Source organism: Homalodisca vitripennis, unplaced genomic scaffold (assembly GCF_021130785.1).
Source record: "Homalodisca vitripennis isolate AUS2020 unplaced genomic scaffold, UT_GWSS_2.1 ScUCBcl_6086;HRSCAF=13136, whole genome shotgun sequence".
NCBI lineage: Eukaryota > Metazoa > Arthropoda > Insecta > Hemiptera > Cicadellidae > Homalodisca > Homalodisca vitripennis.
Genome location: NW_025782193.1, coordinates 6,895 through 32,952, shown reverse-complemented (window position 1 = coordinate 32,952; position 26,058 = coordinate 6,895). Strand labels below are relative to the sequence as shown.

Here is a 26,058-nt window from a genome sequence, read left to right as displayed (position 1 = left end):
GGGCAAAGCATAGACGCCCCAGCTCACTTGATGGCCAGGCCGGCACCCGCTCTTCCGCAGCTGCTTGTTCCTGCACATGGGAGGAAGGCTTTCCATTCGCCGGCCTTGCCCCTTGGCAGCCCCTAAATATTTTCACGGCTCACCCCGCGCATGGGAATAGCACAGACGACTGCGCTGCCGATTGCCGCGCTTCTGACTAGCATTGTAACGGATGAGCTGGCCCGTCACACATACAGGACAAGCAGCATGAATGATCTCATTTCCTTCCTGGCTGTCCCGCTGATCATATTCGTATGCACGCAGGTGCTCTTCCTGGCGCGCAAGAATAGGACAATAGGAACGCAGCAACTTCTTGGCGGGCCTTGCATTCGCCTGCATATACAACATGACCCTCAGCAGCAGCTATGCCCATTGGATACAGATACTCGTTCTCGCTGAAGCTGGCACTGGATGCCGCGGGCGTCCTGTTTCAGCCTGGTAGTCACCGAGCTGATAACAGGGCGCAAGCTCAGGATGGAGAGGAACGTCCTGCTCGTGCTCACGGTAGTGATTGCGCTCGGCGGCTTCTATACGAAGACGGTGAGGGAGCCGAGAAGCCTCGTGCTGTTGACAATCTTATTTTTCATCATATTTGGCCGTCATGAACATGCTGAAGTATATCATTGCGATTTCGCAGGATCCTGTGGCGACCCTCCTCGTTGCAATCGGGCATAGTCGTTATCATGACGACGTTTGACTACCACGAGGGGATGCCGTATGAGTATAAAAACATAGTGCAGGACATTCTCTCGAACGCGGGCGTTTGCCATCTGTCCTTATTTTGGCCACGCTTGGGAACATCCTGGTGAACTTTCTCATGTTCAGATATGTCGAAATAGACACCATCTTTATTTTCAAGTGTCTGCATCTGGTAATACACGTTGTTTGCACTTCTCTCGGGCTCACACTTCTGGGCCACGCCCCGTAGGCGGGCAGAATGTGCTTTGTAATTAATAAATTGTTGAAAATAAGGTATTTGTGAGGCGTTTGCGATCAGTCGCTTTAAGCGGAGACTGCTGCTGATGGCCTTCCCTCTGGCGCGGTAGAAAAGGCGCAGGCCCCAGACATTCTAGACGGCAGGTGCTGCATTTTGATGCCTCCCATTTCATATTATCTCGTCGGGGCCGATTGTGATTGGCATGGCTTAGGCTGAAACGACGTGCTTATTTTTGTTTTTGCTGAGCCCTATATAAAGCGGCTGTCCATGTTTACCATGCTGGCTGTCCACACTAGGCTTCTTGGCGTCCTGGCGCCACTGCTCATCGGTACTGCATGCGGCGCAACTCGCCCCTGTCTGATGCAGAGAAGCAGAACGCCGCCATCTACGAGAATCTCGAAGCCATCGCAGAGTCTGACTACTTCTCCAAAATAAAACTCGGGCTGGGCGGGAACTGTCCGCGCGCAGCCTCAAAAGTGCTCCGCAGCAAGCTGCTCGATTGCAGAGGCAGCCTTGGGCGGAAGTCCGGATACATAGATCTTCTGAAGACGAGGGAGGCGTATTCACCAACAGGCGCCGTAGGATCAGCCGAGGTCTGGGCCGACCTGTATGGCATTGCCAGAAGCAGCGCGCAAATGAGCCGCCTCTTAAGCGGCCTGCGCTTTTCCATAGGCCACACACATTGCGGCGTTCCACACCAAAATACTTGGCCGCTATTTTGCGAACCCCGGCTTGTTTCAGAGGAAGTTCAGCGCGGCATACAAGGAAAACTTTGTGGAGCTGTACGCGGTGCTCAGAACCGCCGTTTGCATCGCTTGCCAGCAACCCCGGCAGAAATTAACGGCGAGGTCCTAGAACTGAGCAGAAAAATAATGGAGGAGAACGGCAGGGTCCGGGAAACAAGCAGGCCGGCGCACGGCGTGAGGGTCCCCTCGCCGCGTCCCGGCATCTCGGACCAGGTGAATCCCGACAATATTTTCATAGACCCCCAGCATATCACTACTCTTACCGAGATGCTAGAGCCTCTGGCCTGCCTGTCCTGCGCCAAGTGTCTCCTCTGGGGGACCATCCAGCTCCGAGGGCTGCGGGCTGCTGTGAAGGCCATAAACAGCATTCCAATTGACGAAGCTCGACCTTATCTGCCTCGTCAACGCATTTAGACGTGCAAGCGTGACCATGAAAGAGAGCAGGTGGCTTGAGCATGCCAGATTCACATTCCTGTGGATCCCGCTCGTCTACCACTACCAGATCATGCTTTATGCTGTGCTCGACCCTAGCCATTATCTTGGCATATTTAAGGACACGAAAGAATAAACCACGACCTTAGTGAATGAAAGGCTCTAGCGGCGGTTCTTGCGGTTTTTAGAGGAGTACTAGGATGGGGACAGTTTGGCCGCCGAGAGGGCTGCGCCTCCTTGTGCTGCCATTCTAATCTGTTTATTCACAGTAAGCCCGAATGCACGGCCCTACGGCCGAGACGCGATGCCTGGCGGGGCCGCCCCGGCTGGAGCCGGAATGGCAGGCTGCTTGCATCCGCAGAGGACCGCAGAGCCAAAGACTTGCCGAGGGTCACCGCCTCCCCCTGCTCGTCCGGGCGAGAAACTCACACACATCCTTGATTTCTGCAAACTCATGGCCTGCTCACTGCACTGGCAACATCCTGGTCTATTTCCTCGCTTGTCATTTCAACGTTGCTTCTTGTTTCTCATGGGTGCTGCAAATTGACAAAAAATCAATGCTATCTGCGTGTTCGTGGCGCGAGAACCCAACATGACAACGGAGCGCAAGCAGCAGATGCTGGGGAGAGGACTGAGGCAATGTTACTTTATTATTTAGAAAACGAGCGAGGTAAAGAGCCATTTTGGCCTTCTTGGCCCTCGTAGGCATTCTTCATGATAGAGTTGGCCTCGGCATTGGCATTCTTCTTAGCGCCAGCATCGCTGGCAGCCTCAGAGAAGTCGACATTCGTCAGGCCGATGTCCGCCTTGTATCTTGTGGCCAGCGCATGGCGAGTATTTATCTTCTTGATGAAAGTCACAAACTTCTCATTTCTCCGCTTTTGCCACGCCGGCATATAGTCCGCCGACTCCACAGGAACACGCTCCACACCTGCCCACGAGAATTGTGTTCTCGCCGAGCTCCCTGACAACGACGCCCTTCTTGCCAGCATGCCGGCCGTTGGTGATGACCACTATCATGTTCTGCTTGAAAATCATATGAAGGGCAAATTTTTGCCGTGAAAAAATTTACGAGCACGCACGCCTACAGCAAGTTAATTCCTGGGGCGGGTGCTGCCCGGACAGGGGGCACGGCTAGGCGTGTATTTGCGCGCTCCGGCAATGCAGCCACTCGCTGCTAGCAGCCACAAGCATGGAGTGCGGATTTTGCAGCCGTGCTCAAGCGTGGACGAGGACTGCCCCGTCCTCAGCAGCGCAAGTAGGAATGGCCGGAGCAGCGAGCATGAGCCTCGGCCGGAACATGGAGCATCTGAGCCCGAGTCCTCGGCGAATGAAGCGCAGCCATGCAAACTACACACAAAGAAAACGCGGGTATCAGGGTTCTTCCGGCACAATGCATCCAGGGCCTGACTCCGATTATATCATTTTCGTCCAAAGAGTTGCGCATGGCCCCCACTGGCACACTCATCTATTGCAGCGGATGCAAATTCAGCAGCCATTTTTGAATGCTCGTCCTCCCATTTTAAAAGCGCATCACGGTGCTCTGGCAATTATAAAAATTCTATTTGCAGGATGGCCATGGCACCAAAGGATGGCTCTGGATACGCCAGGCCAGACCCCGCATTGGCCGAAATCATGTCGCTGCTGGGAGCAAATGAGGTGTCCCCGAGTGCATTTCAGGCACTAGAATGCTACTTGGCCGCACGTCCAGTGCACGAGGAGACCTTCCGCCTTGTTATTGGGGGAATCAGTCCATTTTTTGACAGGCTGTGCACTCCAAAGCCAGGACCACATTCCAGAGTGCTTTAGGCTCCAGTTTCGGCTGAGGGACATTTTTTGCTCAGCAATACCGGAGCCCGCATACATCCTGAAGATTGTCCTTGTGCTCCTCAAAAAGTTCACTCCGTCCTGTAGCGTGCTTGCCGAATGCTTCGGAGAGGAGCTTGTTCCGGGGCTTGTATCTCTTCCTGAGGCTCCAGAACGAGCGGACAAAGATGCTGGCCTTTGGCGTCCTCCAGATAATTGTGGCCCAGTACAAGCAGATGCACCGCGCACTTTGGAAGCTATTTCCAACGAGTTTGCTGCGCTCTTTATACGGGTCCCGAGCACTTTGCCTGAGGACAGCAAAATCGACGCCGGGGGCATCGAATGGACAGTAAGGCTCCTGTTTTCTCCTTGTTGGATCTGAGGACTTGCAGGCCAGGCGGAGAGCTATTACCTGCAGTATATTCTCCCTGCCGTCTCTGTCTGCCCCTCTTCTTTCTCGCTGCTTGTCTTGGTGTTCTGCCGCGAGTTCCCCCCGTGCCAGCTGTGCACGGTGCGCCATCTCTGTAAGATATATGGCCCCGGCCCTACGGCGCTGCAAGGTCTGGGCCATTGATATTATGGGCAAGATTCTTGAGATGCACTCCGGATCTGGCGGGACAGACGGCCTGGATCTTTACGGTCCTTGGGCATCATAGGCAAGGCTCTTGACAGCGAAAGCTTTTATAATCATCGATGCGGTTTTGGGCCTTCTGGGGCAGGAGGGGGCCCTGAGGTTCCTGGAGGATAGGATTGCGCTGTTTCTCCCGAAATGCTTCGACCGCCTATATCGGCTGAGCAAGCGATTTTTGGCGCCAGGAGCAGCGTATAAGAGCTCTCGAGGTTGTGCAGAGTCTTGTCAAGCTGGACCACGATCTTGTTGAGGCGTGTCTGGTGAAGTACAACACCCAGAAGCTGGAAGGGTGCACGCAGGAGTCTCCGGCGGCTGACCAGGCCAACCATGCGTAGCCCCGGCCCCGGATGCAGTGGACGGGCCGAGTACGGCGCAGGGCCCTCTGCACTGCATGAGGGTATTATGGCAATAAATGTCTTACATGTGAGCTCCTTTGCCTCCTATTATGCAATCGATGTCGCGCAACTCCTGTGCGGGCGCTACGAGCAAAATAGAGTGGCACGGGATTTTGGCCCGCTGTCCTATGCCACTTTCATGCATGGCATGTATCTATGGCAGCGGCTGGGGCCAGGGACAAGCCGGCTTCCGCGTAGCAGAGGGAGAATGCCGGCACTCAAGGAGCAGCTTTGTGCCTGCGAGCGAACACACGGGCTCGCGGTGAAACGCTGTGCCCAGTCCCGGAACAGCCGGGCGCTCCCCGCTGCGCCATCATGCGATGCCAGGTAAAATTACCGCAGTATATACAAATATTTCTGCAGAGGCCACCCGCCAGATAAGGAGCACTACTGCCCATGCTAATATTTAAAAGATTCGTCGCAAGCTGTCGCCGCTAGCGATGCCGGGGGCGAAGCTATATGTGGCAGGGCTGCTGGCATTCCTCCCGGCTGTCTGGCGCCCAAGAAACACCAGGGAGCAAATATTTACAAGGATGGCCCACCCATCGCGATGGCCTACAATACGCATCGGATACTGTACGTCTCGGTGTCGGTGGTGGAGCTCCCGGGAGATTGTGTGAGAAGATGAGCTACGTGTACGCAGGCAAGGAGGGCGGAGTTCGAAGGCTTTTTTCATTTTCAACTTCCGAGGCTGCATGACATGCTATTTGAAGAGCTAATTATCATTTTGTACAGCAGGGAGAGGAAGATGCTCGGAATTGCAAAATTGCGCCTGAAGCAGTACCTGGAGGAGAAGGACTGCGGGCCAGAGCTTAGAAAGAAAGCCATCGATGTGATCAAGCACTCCTACTACGGAAAGGCAGACTACTACGAGCGGGCCGTTGCGGCAGTCCGGGAAGATCCGCTGCGGCTTCAAAATACTCGGGAAGTGGAGCAAGAGGAGAAGAAGGCAGCACAGGGCTCCGCGCACTACAGCGCGAACATTTTTGGGGTTTCTCTTTGCAGGAGAGACGGCTCAGATGTACCGGATAGCCTACGACCTGTTCCGGGCCACGCAGAGGGGTACTCTTCTGTGCAGGATGCACTGGGTCTTTGGGCTTGTCTCTGCGGAGTACTATTACAAACAACATCTATGGGGAAATGCCGGGTAGAGGGCTGCGACGGTGCAAGCTGCAACATGCCCTTTTGCAGGACGAGCTATGGCGGGCTGCCGCGCCCCGAGATCGAGCATGCGATGGAGATGCTCCAGTATGCCGCTGCGTCATTTGCCAACTCGCTCGTAACCTGGCGCCCTGGAGAAGCGCCGCAAATATCACCGACATCCGCGATGACAAGGCGGAAGGCCATTCTCGAGAAGGCTCGACATCGAGGATGACGACCTCGTCGTGGACGACAGGGGCGACGGACGCTCCCTCGCGTACATCGCGTTCTTCTCCAGGGGGCGGCTGGTGCTGAGCTTCAAGGGCACGACGAGCAGCTCGGAGGCCATGCACGAACCTCAACTGCGACTACACGGAGTTTCCAAGACGATATGCCCACCGCGGCATCAAGTGCCTGGCAGAGCGCTTTCTGGACAACTGCTGGGAGAGGCTCTCTGGCGACATGGCCTCCCGGGGCGTGACTGAGCTTGTCCTGACTGGCCAGTCGCTGGGCGCTGCCGCATCGCTGCTGATATAACCTGATTATGGAGGAGCGCGGCTGGGCCGGGGATAACTGTGGCGCGTGAACCTGCTTCGCCGCCCCTCCCATCGTCTCTGCATCAATAGCAGACCGGCACCTTCCCAACATAAGAGTCTACAACTACGGACACGATATTATAACGCGCCTCAACTTCGGCTCTGTGCTCGACCTGAAGTACATCTGCATATCCATCAGTAATTTGTACGACTATTTTTTTACAGACAAGAAGCTGGTCGTGCAGAAGATTGCTGAGATCAAAGCAGCATATCTCTGCCACCAACATGAACACCAAGCTCTACATTCCGGGGACACTCATCCACATTCTGGACTGCAGCACGAAGGCCAACGCGGCCTTTGCCTACAAGCATGTGCATTACAGGTTCTTTGAGGACATCATCTGCTCTCGCAGGGCGCCCATTTGACCACATCATCCACAGGACATTCAGGGCATTTAAATACTCTCTCAAGGCCGGCGGCGAGGCAGCCTCCAAGTATTAAATCTGGGCATGGCCTGTGCGCATCTCTGTTTCGCGCGGCCAGTCTCATTTCGGCCGCTCGGGACTTTGCTGCAATGTGTGCGAAATTAGTAGTAAATTATAGAATGCTAGCCGGGTGTAATCTAAGCGCTGCAATGCCGGGCATTTGAGGCATATTTTCTGGACTCTTTTCCTGAAAACGCTGTGATGGCAGGGCGGCACAAAGGCCCCCTTGGCTCCCATCCTCTGGTGGAACAGGGCCTGCGGTCCGGAGACACGAAGTGCATAGGGCAGGTTCTCAGCGAGGCCACAGCCCCACTTGCCAGCAATGATCCATGCGGCGGCAAGGCGGGCCCGCTGAGGTCGTCGGAGGCGGCATAAGGGCGCGCACATGCAGACTGCATGGAGCGGGCCGCCAGCAAATTCTCAGCAGTGGACGCCTGTCATCCCAACCAAAATTTTTGTTGACCCCCATGGCAGAAAGCAGACTTCGATATGGACTTGGTTATAAACCGTCTGCGGGACCGGGACACTGAAATACAGCGTGCCGCGCTGCATGCGCTGCACGGCGAGATAAAGAGCACGCAGGGCACAATAGCTGCCAGGACACAGGAGTTTCTGGACGTGCAGTCGTCGATCGCCGAGTGCCTGGACTTCATGCAGGGGGACAACAGGCGCCACCTGTGCGATCTGCTTTCGGTGATGAGCGTGCTCGACGAGGGCCAGGCGTGTCTGCGCTACCGCCTGGCCGGGAACATTACCAGTCTGGACGAGTGGGACCCACCAGTATGTGAAAAAGCTCATCAAGTGCATCATTTGATGCTGCCAATGGCGAGGATGCCGCCGAGGACTACGACGTGCTGGTCAGGCCGATTGTCGAGTTTCTGATGAAGCACAACAGCGAGGTGGAGGCCATCGACTTTATCATCGAGTGTGTCGCATGCGCGCGCCACCACGGTGCTCGATGCCTCCCACTTTGCCAAGGCAATCAGCTTCATAAACACCCCCGAGGTCTCAGCCGCAGCCGGGCCCTCGGAGGATGCCGACGCAAAGAAGACAGGCCCGGCCACTCTTGGGAAGGGCAATGCCTGCCCGCCCCGCATGGATTATTTTGACTACCTGCTGGACATGGTTGACAACGACAACAGGTCGCGCGTGCTTGTCTATCTCGAGGAGATCTCGGAGTTTTACGAGATCTCGGATGTCCTCGTCCGGGCCAGCGCCTTCGACCCGAGCAGGTGCCTCGTAGCGCTGATCCGGTATGGGCGCATCCACGAGGCGGTTGAGTACGTCAGGGGGATGGAGGACCCTGCCATGAAGAGGCAGCTGCTGTATATTCTTGCAAGAAATGCCCTCTATTACGAGGCAGCAAGCGAGGAGGAGTACATCCTCTCCAACAAGCATCTTGGAGACATGTTCATGGAAACCGCCAGGTCCCTCGAGGTCCTCCCCCCCAAAAAGCTTGAATACATGTTCAAGGGGCTGAACAAGGACCGCATCGACATCTCTGCGGTTGCGAACGCCTTGGTGCACTGCGCCTACGGGCGCGATCCTGTCTTCTTTCCCCCAGGAGGGCGACTTTAAAATCAAGGAGGAGTATGCCGAGCAGCTGAAGATATACAGGAGCCTTTCCACGGTGGCGTCCTGTGGGCTTGATCCACGCATTCAACCCGCAGGGTGTGTATGATTTCTACTCCATGCAGATCCTTAACGAGCCCGAGATCGGCGCAGTGCTTGCGCTGGCGCTGTCCTCGAGCCGAATGAGAGACTGCGACAGGTCCATCCTCAACCTGCTTTCTGTCTTCCTGGAATCAGGCAACAGCAAGGACATTATTGCGGCGCTGATGGGCATATCCATTCTCTATTCCGGCCGTGCCGAGCAGGAGGTCCTACAACCTTGTGTTCCCCCTCCTGTCCAGCGCAGACAGCAACGTCAGCCTGTTTGCGATATAATACGCTGGGCTGCGTCTTTGTGGAGACATGGACATTCTATCCTCCTGCATTGACGTCTACGAAGAGCTGCAGAAGGAGCTGCCGTTCTCAAAACTTCGCGCTCTTGGGCATCGCGCTGTTCTTCTACAGGACTCCCCTTCCCGTCACAGAGTATGATCTCGAGGACCACTCCAGGGGCATGCCACGGGCGGGGGAAACAGCGGTGAGGAAGACAGCGAGGCATCATCTCAGTACAGCGAGGCATTTGGCGTCCGGGCAGCAGAGGAATCCCCCAGCGCCAGAGGATGCCTCCTGCTCGCCAGCCATGCGCCATTTCCGGAGGCTGGACAAGCACACGAAGCTCCTTTCGCTTGGCCTTATGCACATTGGGTCGGGCGATCCGTCTGTGGTCGACTACATCTTTTCGAAGGCGCTGGTTGGCGAGATCGACGCCCTCCTGGAGTCTCTTGGGCTGCTTTTCCCTGCTGCCTTATTGGAATCGGTGACATGCCTTGCTACGCGCCTGATCGATAGAATCACCACATCGTCCCTTCTTCTGGACTCTTCCCACCTGCGAAGCATTGCGCCTCTGTGTATAGGCCTCCTCTACACATCGAACCCCCGCCCTGAGGTGCTTGATGTTCTCGAGAAATGCATCAACAGCGGAGAGGCGAATGTGAACTCGCTTGTTGGCCTCGGCATTGTCGGTGCCGGGACATGCTCCTCCAGGATTCTCAGGTATCCTGGATGCGAACTTCGGCAACGTGTACAAGGACTCCCGCGCGTCCTCGGCACTCATATTTGCCCAGGGCTGGTGAGCTTGGGGAAGGGGCTGTTTACTCTCTTTCTCCGATGGCCTACGACTCCAAGATCCTGCTGAGCCGCAGTGCGATCAGCCTGGTCAGTGCGGTTTTCCTTTTCCTTGAAAACGGATGTTTAAGGAGTATCCGTTTCTTCTATACCATTCTCACGCCGGCCATTTCGCCCAAGTACGTGACCGGCTATGACGGGATCGTGAGGGTTGGGAAGCCCTGTGGATGTAGTCGGAATGGTCGGGCATCCCAACCGAATCAGTGCAGCGGTCGTTCACAGCCTGCCGATCATACTCAACGGGGGCGAGCGGGCAGAGACGGAAGATGCTATCTGCACTGCATTTGTTCGAAGATGTCTTGGTGAAGAAATAAACTGTTTTCTGCAGATGCTGGGCTTTTTATTGTAGCGTGCTGCATGCGTATGCTGCTGGTAGAAGGCGACCGAGGGCGGCGTGCTGCGCAGAAATGTACCGCTGGCTTGGCCAGCCTATCTAAATTCATACCGGGCGATAGGAGCCTGCCGTACTCAGTCCCCCGGCAGCCTACGGCGGCTAAACGGCCTGCTCGCTTAGCGCCTTGGCACGCAGAAAATGCTCCGCAAGAAACTTGAGCTGCGAGACGGATTTGCAACCATGTGGGGCCTGTGCGACCTCAGCTCTATGAGGAGGTCAATAAAGGCGCCGGCTGTCACGGACTGCATTTCTGACAGCGCTCTGTATGCCAAATACGTGCCTGTGCGTCCTACGCCCGCCATGCAGTGCACAATCACCGGGGTCCCGCTGGCCGTTTTTCTTTGTCCGCTGCAGTCCTGGTGCACTCGACCACTGCTCCATGTCCTCCGACGACATCACCGAGTGGTCAATCCAGACATGGCACTTGACCACCTCCACAATGCGACCTCCTATCCTGTACGAACGTCTGGTAAGAAAGGTGCGGCCGTTCCTTTCCACCACAACCCTCCTGTCCCGCCAGCTCCTCATCCTCGAAATATCTGCTCTCGGGCGCAAGGCAAATGACCCTCCGGGCTCTGCTCCTGCAGATCATCTCCCTGAAGAGGCGCTCGTATGCTGGAAGCGGGCACTGGCATGCAATAAATATCTCCCCGCACAGCGGAACAAATGAGGCGTTTACATACTCGAGGCCGTATCTATCGGCGACCTCCCTGGTGTATGGAGTTATTCCATAGCGATCATATGGCCCCGGGCCTGCATGTATGGATTAGTGACACTTGTTCAGCAGGCGCTGCATCCGTAAATATTCGCCGCGGCGGAGCATGTCCAGCAGGCTTGCCCTGTGTGCCTGGAGCAGCTCTCTGATTCGGGAGTGAACCGTTCCGGACATCAAGGACTAAGAAAATTTTCAATAGTGTCGTCTGCTTCTATTAATACTGCCATCATCTCGGACCGCGCCTGGCGAACGCTGGCGTGCGCCGCTCGGGGAGTGCTTCGGTCGGCCGCTTCCTGCCGGGCTTCCAATAAAGCTGTGAAAAAATCAGAAAATTTATGCTACTGCACAGGAGGACATATGGAGAGGAGCATGTGAAAATCGTCGTATATTTCAGGGCAGCCAGCCCAAGAACCCGCCCGCAAAACGACACGTGCATCGAGTTTTATTTCTGTGGCAAGCTGCCTGCAGCATTTCAGCACAGAGGCACCAAGCTTTTTTGTCGCCATAGACTAGCGGGCTCCGCCAGTGCCGTCGAGCGAATCGAATGCCATGGAGCCGTCAGGTTCAGCGACCTCAAGTATCATCTGCCAGGCATATTCGACGTGGCCTACATCAAAAGAGCCAACGAGCGTGCCTTCTACTTCGGAAAACAGAGACCTGATCGTGTGCGCCTGGCAGGAATGGTCCTGGACGCTGAGGAGTGCTGCAGCTAACTTCTAAATTTGCGGATAAATAGGTGAAGTATTATTTCGAGGCGCATGCACTGTTTTGGTTTTGGCCAGGCAAGCGGCGCTTCCGGATAATAACGGCCGCGATGGAGCAGACATGATTAGAAGGTGCTTGGCAGAGTATGCCGAGTCTTAGCCGACACAGGGCAGCATGGTCGCCGCGTCTCGTCCTGCTCCAGACCAATGGCGCCCGCATATTCTTGGGCGCTCGGGAGAGAGCAGCGGCCCGCGGCGCCGTGCCAACAGGCATATGCACTTACAAGATCTCATAGAACTCATCCTCGTTTGTCATACGCTTTCATTTGTCCCTGAAGGAGGTCCCGTTTGCCCAGCGACGAAAGTTTCGGGGAAAACCACTCGAAGGCGCTCCTCCCAAAGACCTCTATCCAGTTGCTCTTAAGGCCCAGGTTGTATGGATTCAGTGTTTTCCGGTCTCTGGACGTGCTATAGACCTTGATTGGCCCCTCCTGGAACACGTGGCTGTAGCTGTAGTCTCCTCTGAGGTAGGCGTTGATTGCCCTGTACTCGACGGTGGTCTCATTGTTGCTTATGAGCCAGGTGTGAAACACGAAGAAGTAGCCGTTGACAAGCCCCATGATGAAGAACAGGGAGAGCGAGATTATATAGTTTGCCTTCCGCACGTTTTGTCGGGTGGTGCCCGCAAACAGGTCCCTGCCCACGAAGGTTATGAAGTAGGCAGTGGAGATGAGGTTGATAATGAGAAATTGGTAAAATGCCTTGTAGTTGTGGAACCCAATGCAGATGTCGAAGATGTCGCAGTAGTGGTCGAACTTGAGGTAGCAGCACCCCTTGTTGATGCTGTGGTGCGACCTCGGCGGCTTGTAGGTCTTGCACGTGGGCATGACATCATAGTCTGCGACATTTTGACCTTCATTATGCTGGCCACGAATGGATTGATGTTCCTGAAGCTGTAAGTTCTCGGTGCTCTCAGCTTATCTGCGGGAACAGCTCGAGGGTGTTTTTGGTCTCTATGGTAAACATCTCCAAATAAACTATTATCTTAAGCATTTCCAAGAAGTTGTATATAATAAACTGAAATGTAAGTGCCAGGTCTCCGAAAGAACTGGCCCTCCATGCAGAAGATGCCGCAGAAGACGAAGTACCCGTAGACGTCTGTAAGGGGTATATGCTTCTTATCACTATGCGGAAGGCATGGCCGAGGATTTCTGCAAATATGCTCATTGTTTAAGGACGCAGATTTATTTGCTTATATGAATATGTGGTAATAACATCCGCTTATTTTGAGGGAAGATCAGAAATCAGGCATTGGGCAAGTGATGTCGGGATTGGCGCCCGTGCTGGGGTGGAAGTATCCGATATTGCCCGGCAATAGAGACATAGGCATAGGCTCGTGGGCGGTGCGGCGCAACCCCATGGACGCTCATTGGCCGGGCAAAAGCTGTTTTCTGCGGACAGACGAGGAGCACGGGGTGAAACAGCTTCTCCTCGACAAACAAACAGTAAAGTGCCAAACAACAGCCGCTTGCCCGTCCAGTGCATCGGGCGGCAAGAGAAAAGCGCGAGAGCTCAAGCGAAAGCGTATTTATTAAATATCTGTAACAACTCTTCTATAATTCCAGACTCGGACTACTCACCAATCTTCTTAGCGACCACCTTTGGATTGTTCTCCCTGAGCTTGCTCCGCGCCTCCGCCTTGAAGTCGAAAGTGCAGTCGTGCTGGTCGAAGAACCGTGGCGACTGCAGAAGAACTTCTCGCAGCGGCACATGTACGTGTTGATGAACTTCAGCTTCTTGTCGCAGAAGTAGCACTTCTCCGGGCTAATGACTTTGTCCCTCGACTACTTTGCACTGCTTTCACAGTCTGCACAACCTCAGGACAATCTTACGCTTCCCCAGCGCCTTCAGCATCTTCGTTTGGCACACTTCGATAGGCGCATCGTTCGGCTGGTCTTTGTTAATCGTCTCTCGCCCGGTAAGCCATCAATGTTTGGGGCTGAAAATTTTTATTTATATCGAGACAAGTCCTTTAGTTGTGATTCATTTGTAATGAAACCAAGACACGCAAACACGGCGCAATGCACACCAATGGGCCATGCACTCAATGACATGTCTGTCTCAAGTTGTTTGGGAGTTAATTGCACTCGCGTGACTAATTAAAATTGATCGAGCACTGAGGAGTCCAGGAGGGTGCATCCGCCAATAGGCTGGAAAGGAGGGCGCCGCTTGCGGGTGTGGCGCTCTACGGGCACTGGCCGGCTGGACGCACTCTGATACAGCAGTGCTATTTCACAGCAAAGTCTCACATCCCTGTCCTGAGAACGTCTTACCCTGCTTTAGATGGGGTGGAGAGGCTTCTACCTCTGGATGATGCCTGCCTTCCGAGCGGTGGACGGCCTTCGATGCTGCTATTGGCTCTAGGCGTCCGCGCAAATATCGTCTCCATCCATCTAGCACAAGCTTCCGACCCAGTGCAGTGTCCGGAGCCAGAATCACTCTCATTGCCTTCCGCTGTTTTACGCGGCCGCTGCTGTTGGTGGCAGTTTTAATTTAGATTGACGGCCATCCAATCGATTTTGCACCCGCTCCGGAGCTGATTTCCGCGCCAACGGCCTGTCTAGTTATAAAACAGATGCAAGAGGCAAACATCTCGCCATGTTTTAGGCATAGGGTGCCTGTCGCTGCCACAAGGCAAGGCCCTTATTGCTGGCCAGCAGCCAAGGCAGCGGCTTGGCACGATCAGGCCTGCAATCCAGCCGCTCGGTCCGGTTTCGGAATTCAAAAATGTCCTAAGCCTCGCCCATGGAAGACAAGTTCAGCTGGACGCAGGAGTATAAGATGTCCTGGGAGGAGGATACTGCCGCGCCCGCACTGGCAAGCTATGCCATGCCGCAGCGATCCACTACTGCCCGGAAGAACGTCATTAGGCACCTCCATATCGGCAGTTGATACTTCGTCGTCCATCGAGAAGCTGGACTATCTGCCCACAGTCAGAGGCACCATCGCACGCTTCCTCCCGCAGTTTTACTGAGAGCTTTACTGCCATGAATCCGCTGTCTACCCTGTCGTTCATGGCGTGCAGCGACACCTTCCTTAAGTATTCGCGCTCTCTCGATATCGCGAACATGTTTAACACCGTGGGCGGACGGGACTTTTCTTTCACTGAACTGCCTCAGGGCTTCTAGCGCAATTTTGAAATCCAGCAGTTATACTCGGGAGTGCCTTGTCATCACAGCCTCTGTGGGAACAAGAGACAGCGCCTGCTATCAGGAGATGTGCAGAGAGCTCAAAAAGTACAAACATACACGTCAGTGTAATCAGCATCTGCGGCGAGGTTACCCTGTTCAGGAGGGTCTGCGCCCTCACAAACGAATATTTGTAGTGCCGCTGGATGCAAATCATTTTGAGATGCTCCCTTAACGAGTTTTGCGCATCCTCTCGAGTCGGCCGAGAACCACCAATTCGCTGGTCAGATTTGGCTTCCCGGGCGCCCTCGAGAGGCCCGGGCTGTGCAGCTGCCACCTCGCCTTTCACCAGAACCTGTACGAGTGCCCTGTGTGCAGGGCGCCCATTTGCATGCTTCCCTGCAGACACTGCCCCAATCTGCGAGACTAGGCTTGTGTCTCCGCTTAATATTTCCAAGTCGTACCACCACATGTACCTGTCGAAAGCCTTTCGTCCAGCCTGCGGAGAGTGCAGGTGCTGCAGAGACGCCGGCGCCTTTAAATGCTCCGAGTGCGACACTGTGTACTGCTCGTCCTGCTCAGCCTTCCAGCAGAGCGACTTGGCTTTTGCATCTTCTGCGCATAGCCCATCCCGGCGACGAGATGGTGGAGTAGCCGGGCGGCCTTATGGCTGCCAGAAGAGGTGCCAAAATGCACGCGCACTCGCCACCGCCGTAGTTAAGATGGCAGCAATTAAAGACCCTCTGTAGTACAAAAGGCAATCTAATCGGATTTAATCTCCCACTGCCGCGCGGTATGCAGAGCCTGAGGGCGTGCGACATAGGCGCCGTCCCTACTGAATGCGCAGCAGTCTCCTCGCGAAAAAAAAAAATATGACTCACCAAAATACTTGCCGACTATCCTTGCGTAATTCTTTGCAGTGCAGAAGACATCCACAACAACAATCTTCTTGTCATTCCGCTTGAAGAATGCGCTCGAGGGTGGATGTGTATCTGCAGGCCATTCCCGCCGCATCCTAAAGCTTCCGTCGGCCTCGCGGACGCAGAAGGTTGTGGCTGAAGGCCGAGCTGAAACGTCTTTTCGAGCTTCCCAATGTCCCCCTCCTGCTTTCTGTTCAGGGCCTGGAAGATGCGGCAGGCCATCTCCATTCCCTTGTACGGCAGGCTCCGTCTGAATGCAAAACTCCTTCCGGTCGCGCGCCTCCATGTAACCTTTAAGAAGATCTACGAGATGCAGAACGTCGGGCATGGTCTTGGGCTGCGAGTTCATGAAGCTGTAGTTCTCCTGGCTGACCGTAGAGAGGAGCACGCCCCATAATAGGCTATCCCGCCGCATATGCACTTGCTCATAGAAGTGTGCCAGGTGCACATCAAATGGTGGCGAGCGACTCTCCGGCCGTATCCCGTGATCCGAAAGCTTATTTTAATTTCGCCACCAGGCGCGCATAGTCCACATATGCGAGAGGGACGGCGCACCAGCCTGCCGCTGCTCAGGGGCAATTTCACTCACGTCCTCGACCACCCTATTCCTGCACAGGCACTCGATGCACCCCTTGCTCAGCAGGAACTCCCAGGGCTGCCTTTAAGTTCTTCGCAGGCGGAAAGTCGAGAAACCCAAAGGAGAGGATATTTCTTGCCGAGAAACGCCAGCTGCAGGACAAACGCTGCCCAGGTCACAGCGCATTATTTCAGGGACGTAGCCCGGAAGAAGCTCGAATTCTGTGTAGAGCCTGTAGCATATGCCTGGGCCAAGCCTGTTGCACCTCCCGCGCGCTGCGTGGCGCTCTCGCGGCTAATGGGCTGGATCCCCAGATAGCCAATATCATCATACACCTTCGTCTTGCAAAGCCCAGTGTCGACGACGTACTTCACATTTGGGATTGTAAGCGACGTCTCGCAAATAGTTCGTGGAGAGAATCACCCGCGTGAGGCTGTCGGGCTTGTATATCTGCGCCTGCTCCCTGTCGTCCATTGACGATGCATCTTGTGGACAGAGACGCCTGGATCCTGCGCACAGCTGGTGCAGCTCGTTAATGTCCTACCTCTCCCGGCAGAAAAACGAGGATGTCCTTCCTCTCTCCAGCGACGCGTGCGGGCCAGGATGTTCCTTATCGTCATGTACGACTCTGCGATGTAGTCGCTCGTCGGCCTTTCCAGATACTTTATTTCTACAGGGAAGCTCCTGCCTGGAATCACGTAGGTCTTCGCGCCGAAGTACCGCTCGAGCTTCTCCGTGTCTACGCTGGCGCTCATCATAATCACCCTCCCCTTGTAGCTGTCCCTCAGCACGCCCAGGATTATGTCCGTCCGCGCGGTCCTCTCGTGCACCTCGTCTATTATGATGTAGTCATACTCCAGGGACTCCGATCTCGTTCAGAAAACACCCGTCTGTAAAAATGGTGACTGTTGTGTTCTTGTCGGCCCGCCTGCTGAAGCGCATTTTAAAGCCCAATGTCGGAATGTGGGGAAGCAGCGTGGCGTATAGGGAGTGACTGCTATCCGCCTCGGCTCTACAACCGCCACGCGCGAGTCCTTGAACAGAAGCGGGACATACGTCGACTTGCCGCATCCTGTTGGGGCCCTTGATGATCACGGCCCTATTTTTCTCAGCCATCTTGGTGATCTCAGAGCCATGCCTCTCGATTAGCAGGGGATAGGAATACGCAGACATGCCGAGGATCCAAAAATTTGCAATTTATTTGGGCTCGGCAGCAGTTCTGCCGCCTAGAGGGGCTGTGCGAAACGGCTATCAGAAGCCTGCGACATGGCCGCCATGCGCAAGGCGCCCGCAGTTAGAGCAGAATGCCGTCCGCAGGGAACCTGGTGGTTGTCCTGCGGCATTCCTCTCAGCGCCAATAATCGTGGCCTTCATGGCGGCAGACGGCCACCTCTGTGCTTTTCCGCCCACATGCACTCGGAGTGAACAGTAAAATTGTGCCCTGTCCGCTATAAGTCGTTCAGCACCCGCCGTTTTGTGCTGCAGAAGGGCCCTTTTGAAGCCTGCTGCCGCTAACCCTTTCCCCTGATCTCCGTCTCTAGCGAGCCCCAGTCGTCCCCAATACTGATATTGAACTGGGAGAAGTGGCGACTCCACCTGCGCCGCAGCCTCTTGGGCTGAATGCGGGCCAAGAGGGCCAGGTCAAAATCAGTAAGCACAATGTCGAAACTGGTATTCACGCTTAGACTCAGGCTCCGAATATGCACGCCGGCGTCTGCGAACTCCCGGATCAGCGCCAAGGCCTGGGCTAGTAGTTGCATGCAGGTCACCTCGTCACAGTGCTGGAGTATCTGCGCAAGGGTGCCGAGCCTGTCGAACTCGTAAAAGCACGTACAGGGCGCCCTCTACAGTGCAGTATTCATACTCCCTAACCTGCGCCAGCAGCAGCGCCTGCTCGTGCGTAATGCCCTTCATGCAGTATGTCTGGCCAGCAACCGTCTGTGTGATATCTGCGTCGCTTGCTATGCGCATTATTAAGTAATGACCGGGCCCGCCCTCCTGCAGAATGTGCACGAATTTGCCAATAACAAACTCAGGCTCAGCTTCAAAGGCTTTTGGAAACTCTAATGAACGGTGGCCTTTCTTTCGAGCGCGCCCTTCAGATCCTGAGCATTCAATGCTGCGCCGCTGTGGCCGCTTGGCGCAAGCGTGCCTGTGGCCCTGGCACTCTCCACAGGCCGGGGGAGTCCCTCGCCCTTTTCCTGCCTCTCCGCAGGCCAGAAGACGCCCTTTTACATGCCTCTGCTGTCCAGGGCCCGTCCATCCATCTGGACGTCCTGTTTCTGCATCGTCCGCGCGGCACGGGCCACCGTGGAGCCTGGAGGCCTGCGCTCGGTCGAGGCGTTCTCCTTGCCTTCCCGCCATTTCTGCGAAGAAGAGGTTCTGGTAGAAGGCCGAGTCGCTGCCATGGGCCAGGCTGCTGGCCGGCGCAGCGCTGATTTTGCTCTGTCCCCGGGCTAATTTCCGCGCTGCGCAAGATACTGCCTGGTCTTCGCCCATCTCAAAGCTCAGGTGGGGAGCATCCAGATGGATGTGTCGCAGTATGGCCGCTCCTCGTACCTGTTCCATATTGGTTCCCAGCGCCGAGATATTCCTCTGGTTCAGAATGCACAGCATGTCGCCGCGGGAGTACTTTTTTTTCGAAGGCAGGCACTCTGGAAAGGGCCGCCCGGAGGCGCTCTGGATTGTAGACTCCGTTTCGCAGCGCCTCGCCGAGGACCGAAATGCGCGAGCTCCGGCTCCTTGACCCGCAAGAAGTGCTCTGCCAGCTCCAGGTAGATCCAGTGGTAGTATGTGCTGATGTGTTTGTGGTACATGAGAAGGAGAATGTGCGGATCGCGATGGCTGCTGTAGTACTTGCGCCAGAGCTCGATGTAAGACGGATTGTTCCTGAAGTACGGTATGTCGATGTAGGCAAGCAGCTGCCGCTCGCATTCCTCCCTGGTGCTGTGACCGCCATCCATCAGAGGTCCAATTTTCGCCGGGCACTTTGTCTGGAATGGGGTGCCGGGAAGCAGGGCCAGCTGCTTCTGGGCCTAGCAGGCTTGCACAGTGCGCCTTCAATTCGCGGCCGCCATACAATAAATCGCTTTACGCGCCAGGATCCTCGCTGCGACGAGGCGGTCCCGCAGCCACCGCCGGAGACAGACTAGCAAGCGAGAGAAAGGCAGACGGCGCGCGTTGCAGGGCACTGGGCCTCATTCTGCTGGATGGATGGCGCGGCGGCAGAAATGCTTAAAAGTATAACTCAACGAAAATATTTTTGCCGGCGCGGTCTTAGCAATGCAGACATGGGGGCGACGGGCCCAGTCGCCTGGCCTGGGCCGCGTAAAGGCGGCGATATATACCGGGCGCCAAAACATAAAGGCTGTGCGGCGCGCGCCCGGCCCGCACACTGGCTGTGCCGGCTCTGGCGCCACTTAGAAACAGCAACCGTGCAAATTTTTATCCTTGGAACTTGTCCATACCATGGCGTTCTCAAAACGCTGATGGACAGAAAACTGATTGCACAGTGCGACTTCTGCTTCAAAAACATCACGCTGGAGACGTTCGTCAAGTGCGCCGAATGCGCCTGCGACCTGTGCCTCGTCTGTTTTTTCGACAGTCCCGATGTGCGGCCGCCAATCTCAAGTCCCATCGCTACAGAGTTGTCTCGAACCTCACCAGGCCCGCTCTTTAATGACCGGTGGAGGGCCATCGATGAGCTCCTCCTGCTCCACGGGGTCGAGACGGCTGGGATCGGCAACCTTTGAGGAACATCGCCAACGCTCATCCCGTCCAAGAACGAGTGCGAGGTGAGAGGCCGCCACTGCTTCGAGCTGCTGGAGATAGTCAATAACGAAGAGAACGAGGTTTACGACCGTCCTGCGCGGCGGAGCGACCCGAAACGATCCTCTCGTTCTCAGCTATCTGCCCAACCGCCGCGACTTCGAGTCCTGAAATATTCAACGACTACGAGGCGACAATCAGCAACATGCAATTCAGCGATGCGGACACGCCGCTAGAAACGCGTCTGAAGAGGACATGCTCCGCCACTACAAGATGGTCATGAGACCAGCGGATCATGTGGAAGAGGTACGTTCTGGACAGGAATCTCGTGGGATGTAATTCGCCTCAAAAAGATAGAGTCAGGAGAGCTGGGAGTAGTCATTAATAAATACAAATGGCTTCGTGCAGTATATTTCCAAGGCGATTTTAACAGGTTCATTGGCGGATTGGTTGCCGAGCTACGTCTGAGAAACGCCAGGGGCAGGAGGCTTCCTGAGGAGCTGATCGATGAGGCCAGGCTCAACAACGTCGAGAACATGCTGAGCCCCAAGGAGAAGGAGCTCTGCAGAAGGCTTTGCATGACCCACCATCTCTATGCACATCTCAAGCGGCCTTGCGATGGAGTGCTACTTGCGCGAGGAAGCCGCTCCGAGTGCCGCTTTTTAGGCTCTTCGACAGGTCAGAGGCCTCGCGCATCGAGGTCCTGTATCGTTGGTTCATGAGCCAGAACATTGTTGTTGCGGAAAAGCAGAGCGGAATACTGATGCTGTTCTGTGGAAACCCCAGCAGATATAAATAAAAAGCTACACAGTCGTCCCGGCTACGCTTCGTCTCCCATCTTTATTTCTGCCGCGGGCCGGGCTCCGTCGATATTTTCCTGCGGCATTTCTCCTCCTTCGCAATGGGGAAGCTCACGGTGCTGTCTCCCGGCGCAAGGAAAGAGATAGGCAGCCTGGTCCTGGAGAGTGCCGAGGAGGGCACGAGGACCCTTGTCATCGGAACAGGGCTGCGCAGCATCCAGCCCGCCACTTTCTTTCATCATTTGCGCGCACAGGGACAACGCTCTTCGTCTCAGAAACGCCGGAATACTTCAAGACGCTCACGTCTGTGATCGACGACTACAAGTCCTTCATACTTGCTGGCGCCACGCCGAACAACTTTGAAGTAGAGTTCTTCAGACAAGTCTGCGAGAAGCTTGACAAGAGAATAGTGCTCATACGGGATTTCCAGCAGTGAGGACGGCGGCTCCGTCTGCTGCATGCGGACAGGCGGAGGCGCTTCCCGCGCTAGAATGTTTCAGCACACCGTCTGTCCAATTGGCGCCCCTGCATAATGGCCATGCTCTACTCCGGCGCCGCCCGTGTCAGTGCCAGCCGAAGCAGAAGACTGCGAGAAGGGAGTGTTTATAAATATTTACCGCAATATACAGCATTTTTCCATATTAAGGGCATGCATCTGCAACTGCCACCGAGTGTTTTCGAGCATGTGCCTTTGGGGAAAGGCGACAGCTTAGCCCTGCTCTGGGGAAGACTGTGTGTTCAAGTGGCCTAATGGCAAGGCGTAGCTCTCCTAAAGCTAAGATGGCGGGTTCGAGTCCCGCCTTGAACGAGCCCTTTCTTGCATGCGCTCCATGCTGCGGATGGCGATGCGGCCGGTCAAGGCGATCGTACAGGTTTTTTGTATAGCAGCAAGCTATGGACACAGCTCGGCCATGCCCACTCGCTCCCGCCGCATCTGCAGCTTCTGCGCGCCGACAGGCTGAGAGAGTAGTAGGGGCTCGACACCGCTGTTTCTAACGCCACTTGGGAAGCGCGATCTAGCCGGCACGGCAGCCCGGCCGTGCTTCTTCCCGAATTAGTTCGGGCCCAGAACAACAAAAATTTTCCGGACACTTAAACATCTCCTCCGGCGCCACCCATGTACAACTCCTTTACCGACTTTCACGTCCTGGCGTCCAAGGATGGGGCAGTGCGCATTATTTTGGGAACTGCGCTGCTTCTCATAGTGGCCAGCCTCGTAATCGAGCAGAAGCTGCTCGCTGCGACCGCGGAATTTCAAAAAGTCTTTTTAAAGGGGGCCCGATATTTAATTAGCTATCTGGGGCTGTGCCTAGCCAGCGAGATTGATGCCCTGCTTGTCGATTGGCTGAGTGCACTGCTCAGATACCGCCTGGGGATGCTCGCCGACACTCTTTTCATGTCGGCGGTGCTCGAGGCGAAATACGAGCAGCTCGAAAATGAGCACCCCGGGGCATGCCTGGAGGCATACAAGATAAAGAAGACGGCGCTTCTCAACTTCTACGAGTACTCGGCATGTGCGATCCCCAAGCATCTGTTGCAGTTCCTCCATGCCCTTTACCAGGTTTCAGTTCGCACTCGAGCAAGCTGAACTACTTCGTGGCTGCCGTCTTCATATCAACCCTATCCCTGCACTTCCTGAGCTTCTGCTGCTTCCTGGTCGCCAGGAAGCACATTCGGGCCAAAATCAACCACTCCTCGGTCCACAAGGCCATCCGCATAGAGCGCGTCTTCCGCAGCTTTGACTGCAATTAAGGCGCTTGGGCTGGAGCAAGCGGTCTCCTCAGAAATACCAGCTTATGGTCCGCATGCACTTCACGCTTGTAGACATATACCACCTGACGTCGGAGTTCTTCCGCCTGATTATGCGCTCCACCACTGCTCTTGCCGAAATATCCATGGTTTTCCTCCGTGTGCTTTGGCTGGGGGCTATTTCGGGCTGACGACCTGCTTGCCATGCTTCTCTGGATCAGGACATCGACCAATCGCTTCTCAGGCTGCGGAACGTCATAGCAATGCATCTGGAGTATAAGCACGAGGCGAGCTTCAAGAGCCCCGCCTCCATGACCGTCCCGGGCCTCCAGGGAACCCCGGGCATTCTGAGCACCTTGCAAGCAGCAGACTGCAGGGCTGAATCCGCTGCCTGCGCAGCCGCCGCACTCAGCATGCAGCCCCCCAAACCCAAAGGAGGTCATCCACTTCTACCGCAAGCATTCCAGCCCCGCATCGGCACTCAGCTTTGACTCCGGAATTTTCATTCACTGGCGTCTCCATGTCGATGGACTGGGCGAAGGCGCTTTCTTACACTTCAGGAGCCACGCACATTCCATACAAGATGCAGGGCTGCAGCGGCATCAACAGCCTGGGCCCGTGCGTAGTGTCGATTCCTGAGTTAGAGCTCCCGCCGCGGCAGATAACATGCATCATTGGCGCCGACACAATGTCCGAAGAACATTATTGCGGACTGTCTCCTGGGGATGGCCGAGTACACGGGCGCATCGGGAGCAGGCGAGCAGGAACCTGTCCCACGTGCCCCATCATGTGAAGCCTGAAGGCAGTCTCCTACCTGCCCGACAGACAAGAGCTGTTTTGCAAGTCAGTAATCTTCAATATTAGCTACGGAACTGGCCTTAGCGAGGCGCAGGCCATCCACAGGGCAAACGAGCTGGGCTTCGGAAGGCTCTTCGGCAGCCTGGCGGACGGCTACTACACTATCGTGAACGAGGGCAGCTACGGGCTCTCCAGCGGCGAGCGGCAGCTTGTATGCGTCTGCAGGACCCTGATCAAAGACTGCCCCATGTACGTCCTGGACAATCCTGCGAGCTTCCTCGATAGGGAGCATAAAGAAGCTGTATTCAGCATCATCTCCGGCATGAGGAACAAGCTGGTCGTTGTCTTTCCTCCCCAGACGACAGCCCCGTGGGCTGGTTTGATCATGCAATAGTATTTCCGCCCTCGGGAATGGCGTAGCGCAGCGCAGCCTGCCGCTCATAAATTAACTGTAATAATCCAATGGCTATTTTTGGGAGCAAGCGCTTATCCGCCGCCGGGACAGTGGTTGCACCAGCCTCGCTCTGGTGGTGGCGCTTACGGCGCAGAAGGCACAACTGCATTGCAGGTAAACTAAACGATTTAATTAATTGCTGTCATCAGAATCACCGAGATGGACGTCGCTCTGCGCCTGCCCATAGTCGCTCTCCTCCTCATCCTGGCTCTCGTAGCCAGCGCCATAGGCGGCCGCCTTATCGGCATTCTGCTCCATGTACAGGCTCTCGAGCTCCGCGGCATCTCTGAAGAAGAACAGCTCGACCTCCTTGATGTTCGCATCCCAGCTCTGCCCCATTTTTTAATGTACCCCGATGAGCCGGCTGAGTATGAAGAACGCAAACTCCGATGGCATTCGGGGAGCGGTTGTTCATTGGGATGGCAATGTCGACAAAGGATAAGTCGGCGTCGGTGTTGCAGAATGCAATCACGGGGCATTTTACACGAGAGGCCCTCTATAATTGCCTGCTGGTCAGTAACAGGGTCTGAGACTATCAGAAGCGGGGCTCCTATGCTGCCCCTGACATTCGTGTTTCGTGAACAGCCCGGGGACAAAGCGCCCCGTGCATGGCCTGCTCCCTGTCGCCTCTGCAAACTTGAGGACCGGCTTGCGGCCAAAGGTCTTGCCGCTGACCACGACGATCGAACCCGGTGTGCTTGATGGCTGCGCATGCCATGGCGGCGAGGACCATCTTCTCCCACGTCTTTTCGATGTTAAAGATGTTGACCTTGTCCTGCCGCTTGCCGAAAATGTACTTGTCCATCCTGTTCGTGCACTTGATCCCACCCACTGGGCCTTGGAGGCTATGAAGAGCTTCCCGAAGTTCTCTGGAAAGAGTATTCCATTAACAGCCTTGACCATACGGGGCAAAAATTTTAAAAAGTTTTTACAAATTTGCACTGCATCAATGTCAGCATTGGCGGGGATGCTGGGAGCGGTCCCCTGGAGACTGAGGCAGGCGCTGCGCCGGGCCAGAGGCTCTGCCGCCATTCAGAACGTCAGGCTGCCATAAACACCGCCGCAGATGGGCCAAACAGGCTCGCGCGCCATTCCTGGTACCCTCCAGGCGCATCTCCCCGTACTTATTAGCTTGGCCGCCATGCAAGTGTTTGTGCATTCATGGGCTCCGGCTAGAACTGGTGGAGCTCTGCTCGTGCATCCTGGATTAGCCGAACCAGATTGTCCGGAGCCATGCCGGCATCTAGCAGCTTGATCATCGTGTCGATGACGCTGTCTGTAAAGTTGAGGCCCAGCTCTCGAGCGATTTCCGCCACGACTTTTTCCTGGCTCATGGGTGATTTTAATTCTTGCCGGATAAGGAATGCCTGCGGATGCAGAAAGGGAAAAGTCTATGGCTGGGCATTCGCATTGGCTGCAGACAGTGTCTATGTCTAATAGTGATTCATCTGCTGTGTCTCCGGGCCTGTATTTCAGTGGAGCCAATTCGGATCACCGTGCCTGCGGCCACGCCCCTCTGATGAAAGGCCCGGAGCCACACGATGCAGAATTTCGAGGAGCGCTGGGGAAGGGCAAGATATCAGACAGCCAGGCGTTCATATTAAGAATGAGCGCAGAGATGTCGGCCGTATATGGCGGAGCATCATGCGCCTCCAGGGGCCGATGAAGATGTGCATGGCATGGAGGAGGCCGCGGAAAAAAAGCGACCTACGCTGGGCCAGATATGGAGGACCATTGAGCTAAGAATTCTTCGCCGAGAAGGAGAAAAGCAACGCAATTCTTTCCGCGCGATCTTCCGCAGGAAGCCATTTTTTTTAACAACCTGAATACCCCATATAACCGCCTCGCTACAAAGAGTTTCTTCTCATTGCTGACGTAATCAGAGAATGAATTCGCCCTTTTTATAGTGTGTTTCGCTTTTAATAAAAGGTAAAGCAGGTCTGGCCGGTGTTTGCGTCGATCCCGCTGGGATGGTTACAAAAGCTGGCCTACTTTACTCATTGCCTAGTGAGAGAGACCACAGCGGGCAGGTGGCTGGGTGAGTATT

At 55.4% G+C, this 26,058-nt stretch overlaps 5 protein-coding genes, 1 non-coding gene and 1 pseudogene across 6 annotated transcripts; 3 read left to right on the top strand and 4 right to left on the bottom strand.

Annotated features, from left to right (window-relative positions):
• Nucleotides 1–1,311: 1,311 nt before the first annotated feature.
• LOC124373640 lies at nt 1,312–2,136 on the top strand. The gene has a single exon (XM_046831993.1). The coding sequence runs from the start codon at nt 1,312–1,314 to the stop codon at nt 2,134–2,136; it is 825 nt and encodes a 274-aa protein (XP_046687949.1).
• A 5,501-nt stretch (nt 2,137–7,637) lies between these two features.
• On the top strand, nt 7,638–8,726 carry LOC124373639 (26S proteasome regulatory subunit RPN1-like). Its single transcript, XM_046831992.1, has 2 exons — nt 7,638–7,932; nt 8,044–8,726. Exons 1-2 carry the CDS (start codon nt 7,638–7,640, stop codon nt 8,724–8,726), a joined length of 978 nt encoding a protein of 325 aa, XP_046687948.1.
• A 3,330-nt stretch (nt 8,727–12,056) lies between these two features.
• On the bottom strand, nt 12,057–12,644 carry LOC124373638 (palmitoyltransferase PFA3-like). The gene has a single exon (XM_046831991.1). The coding sequence runs from the start codon at nt 12,642–12,644 to the stop codon at nt 12,057–12,059; it is 588 nt and encodes a 195-aa protein (XP_046687947.1).
• Nucleotides 12,645–16,380: 3,736 nt separating this feature from the next.
• Nucleotides 16,381–16,858, bottom strand: LOC124373637 (annotated as a pseudogene).
• On the bottom strand, nt 16,827–17,615 carry LOC124373636 (putative pre-mRNA-splicing factor ATP-dependent RNA helicase C20H4.09). Its single transcript, XM_046831989.1, has 2 exons — nt 17,509–17,615; nt 16,827–17,312 (listed from the first exon to the last, which is right to left on the bottom strand). Exons 1-2 carry the CDS (start codon nt 17,613–17,615, stop codon nt 16,862–16,864), a joined length of 558 nt encoding a protein of 185 aa, XP_046687945.1. The 3' UTR covers nt 16,827–16,861.
• Nucleotides 17,616–21,746: 4,131 nt separating this feature from the next.
• Trnar-ccu lies at nt 21,747–21,818 on the top strand. The gene has a single exon. It is a non-coding gene; the product is annotated as a tRNA-Arg (tRNA).
• A 2,307-nt stretch (nt 21,819–24,125) lies between these two features.
• LOC124373634 (40S ribosomal protein S0-like) lies at nt 24,126–25,726 on the bottom strand. Its single transcript, XM_046831987.1, is given in 5 exon segments — nt 24,126–24,392; nt 24,394–24,486; nt 24,488–24,586; nt 24,588–24,704; nt 24,706–25,726. Coding segments are annotated over 5 exon segments (459 nt in total). The 5' UTR covers nt 24,817–25,726; the 3' UTR covers nt 24,126–24,353.
• Between the last annotated feature and the right edge of the window lie 332 nt (nt 25,727–26,058).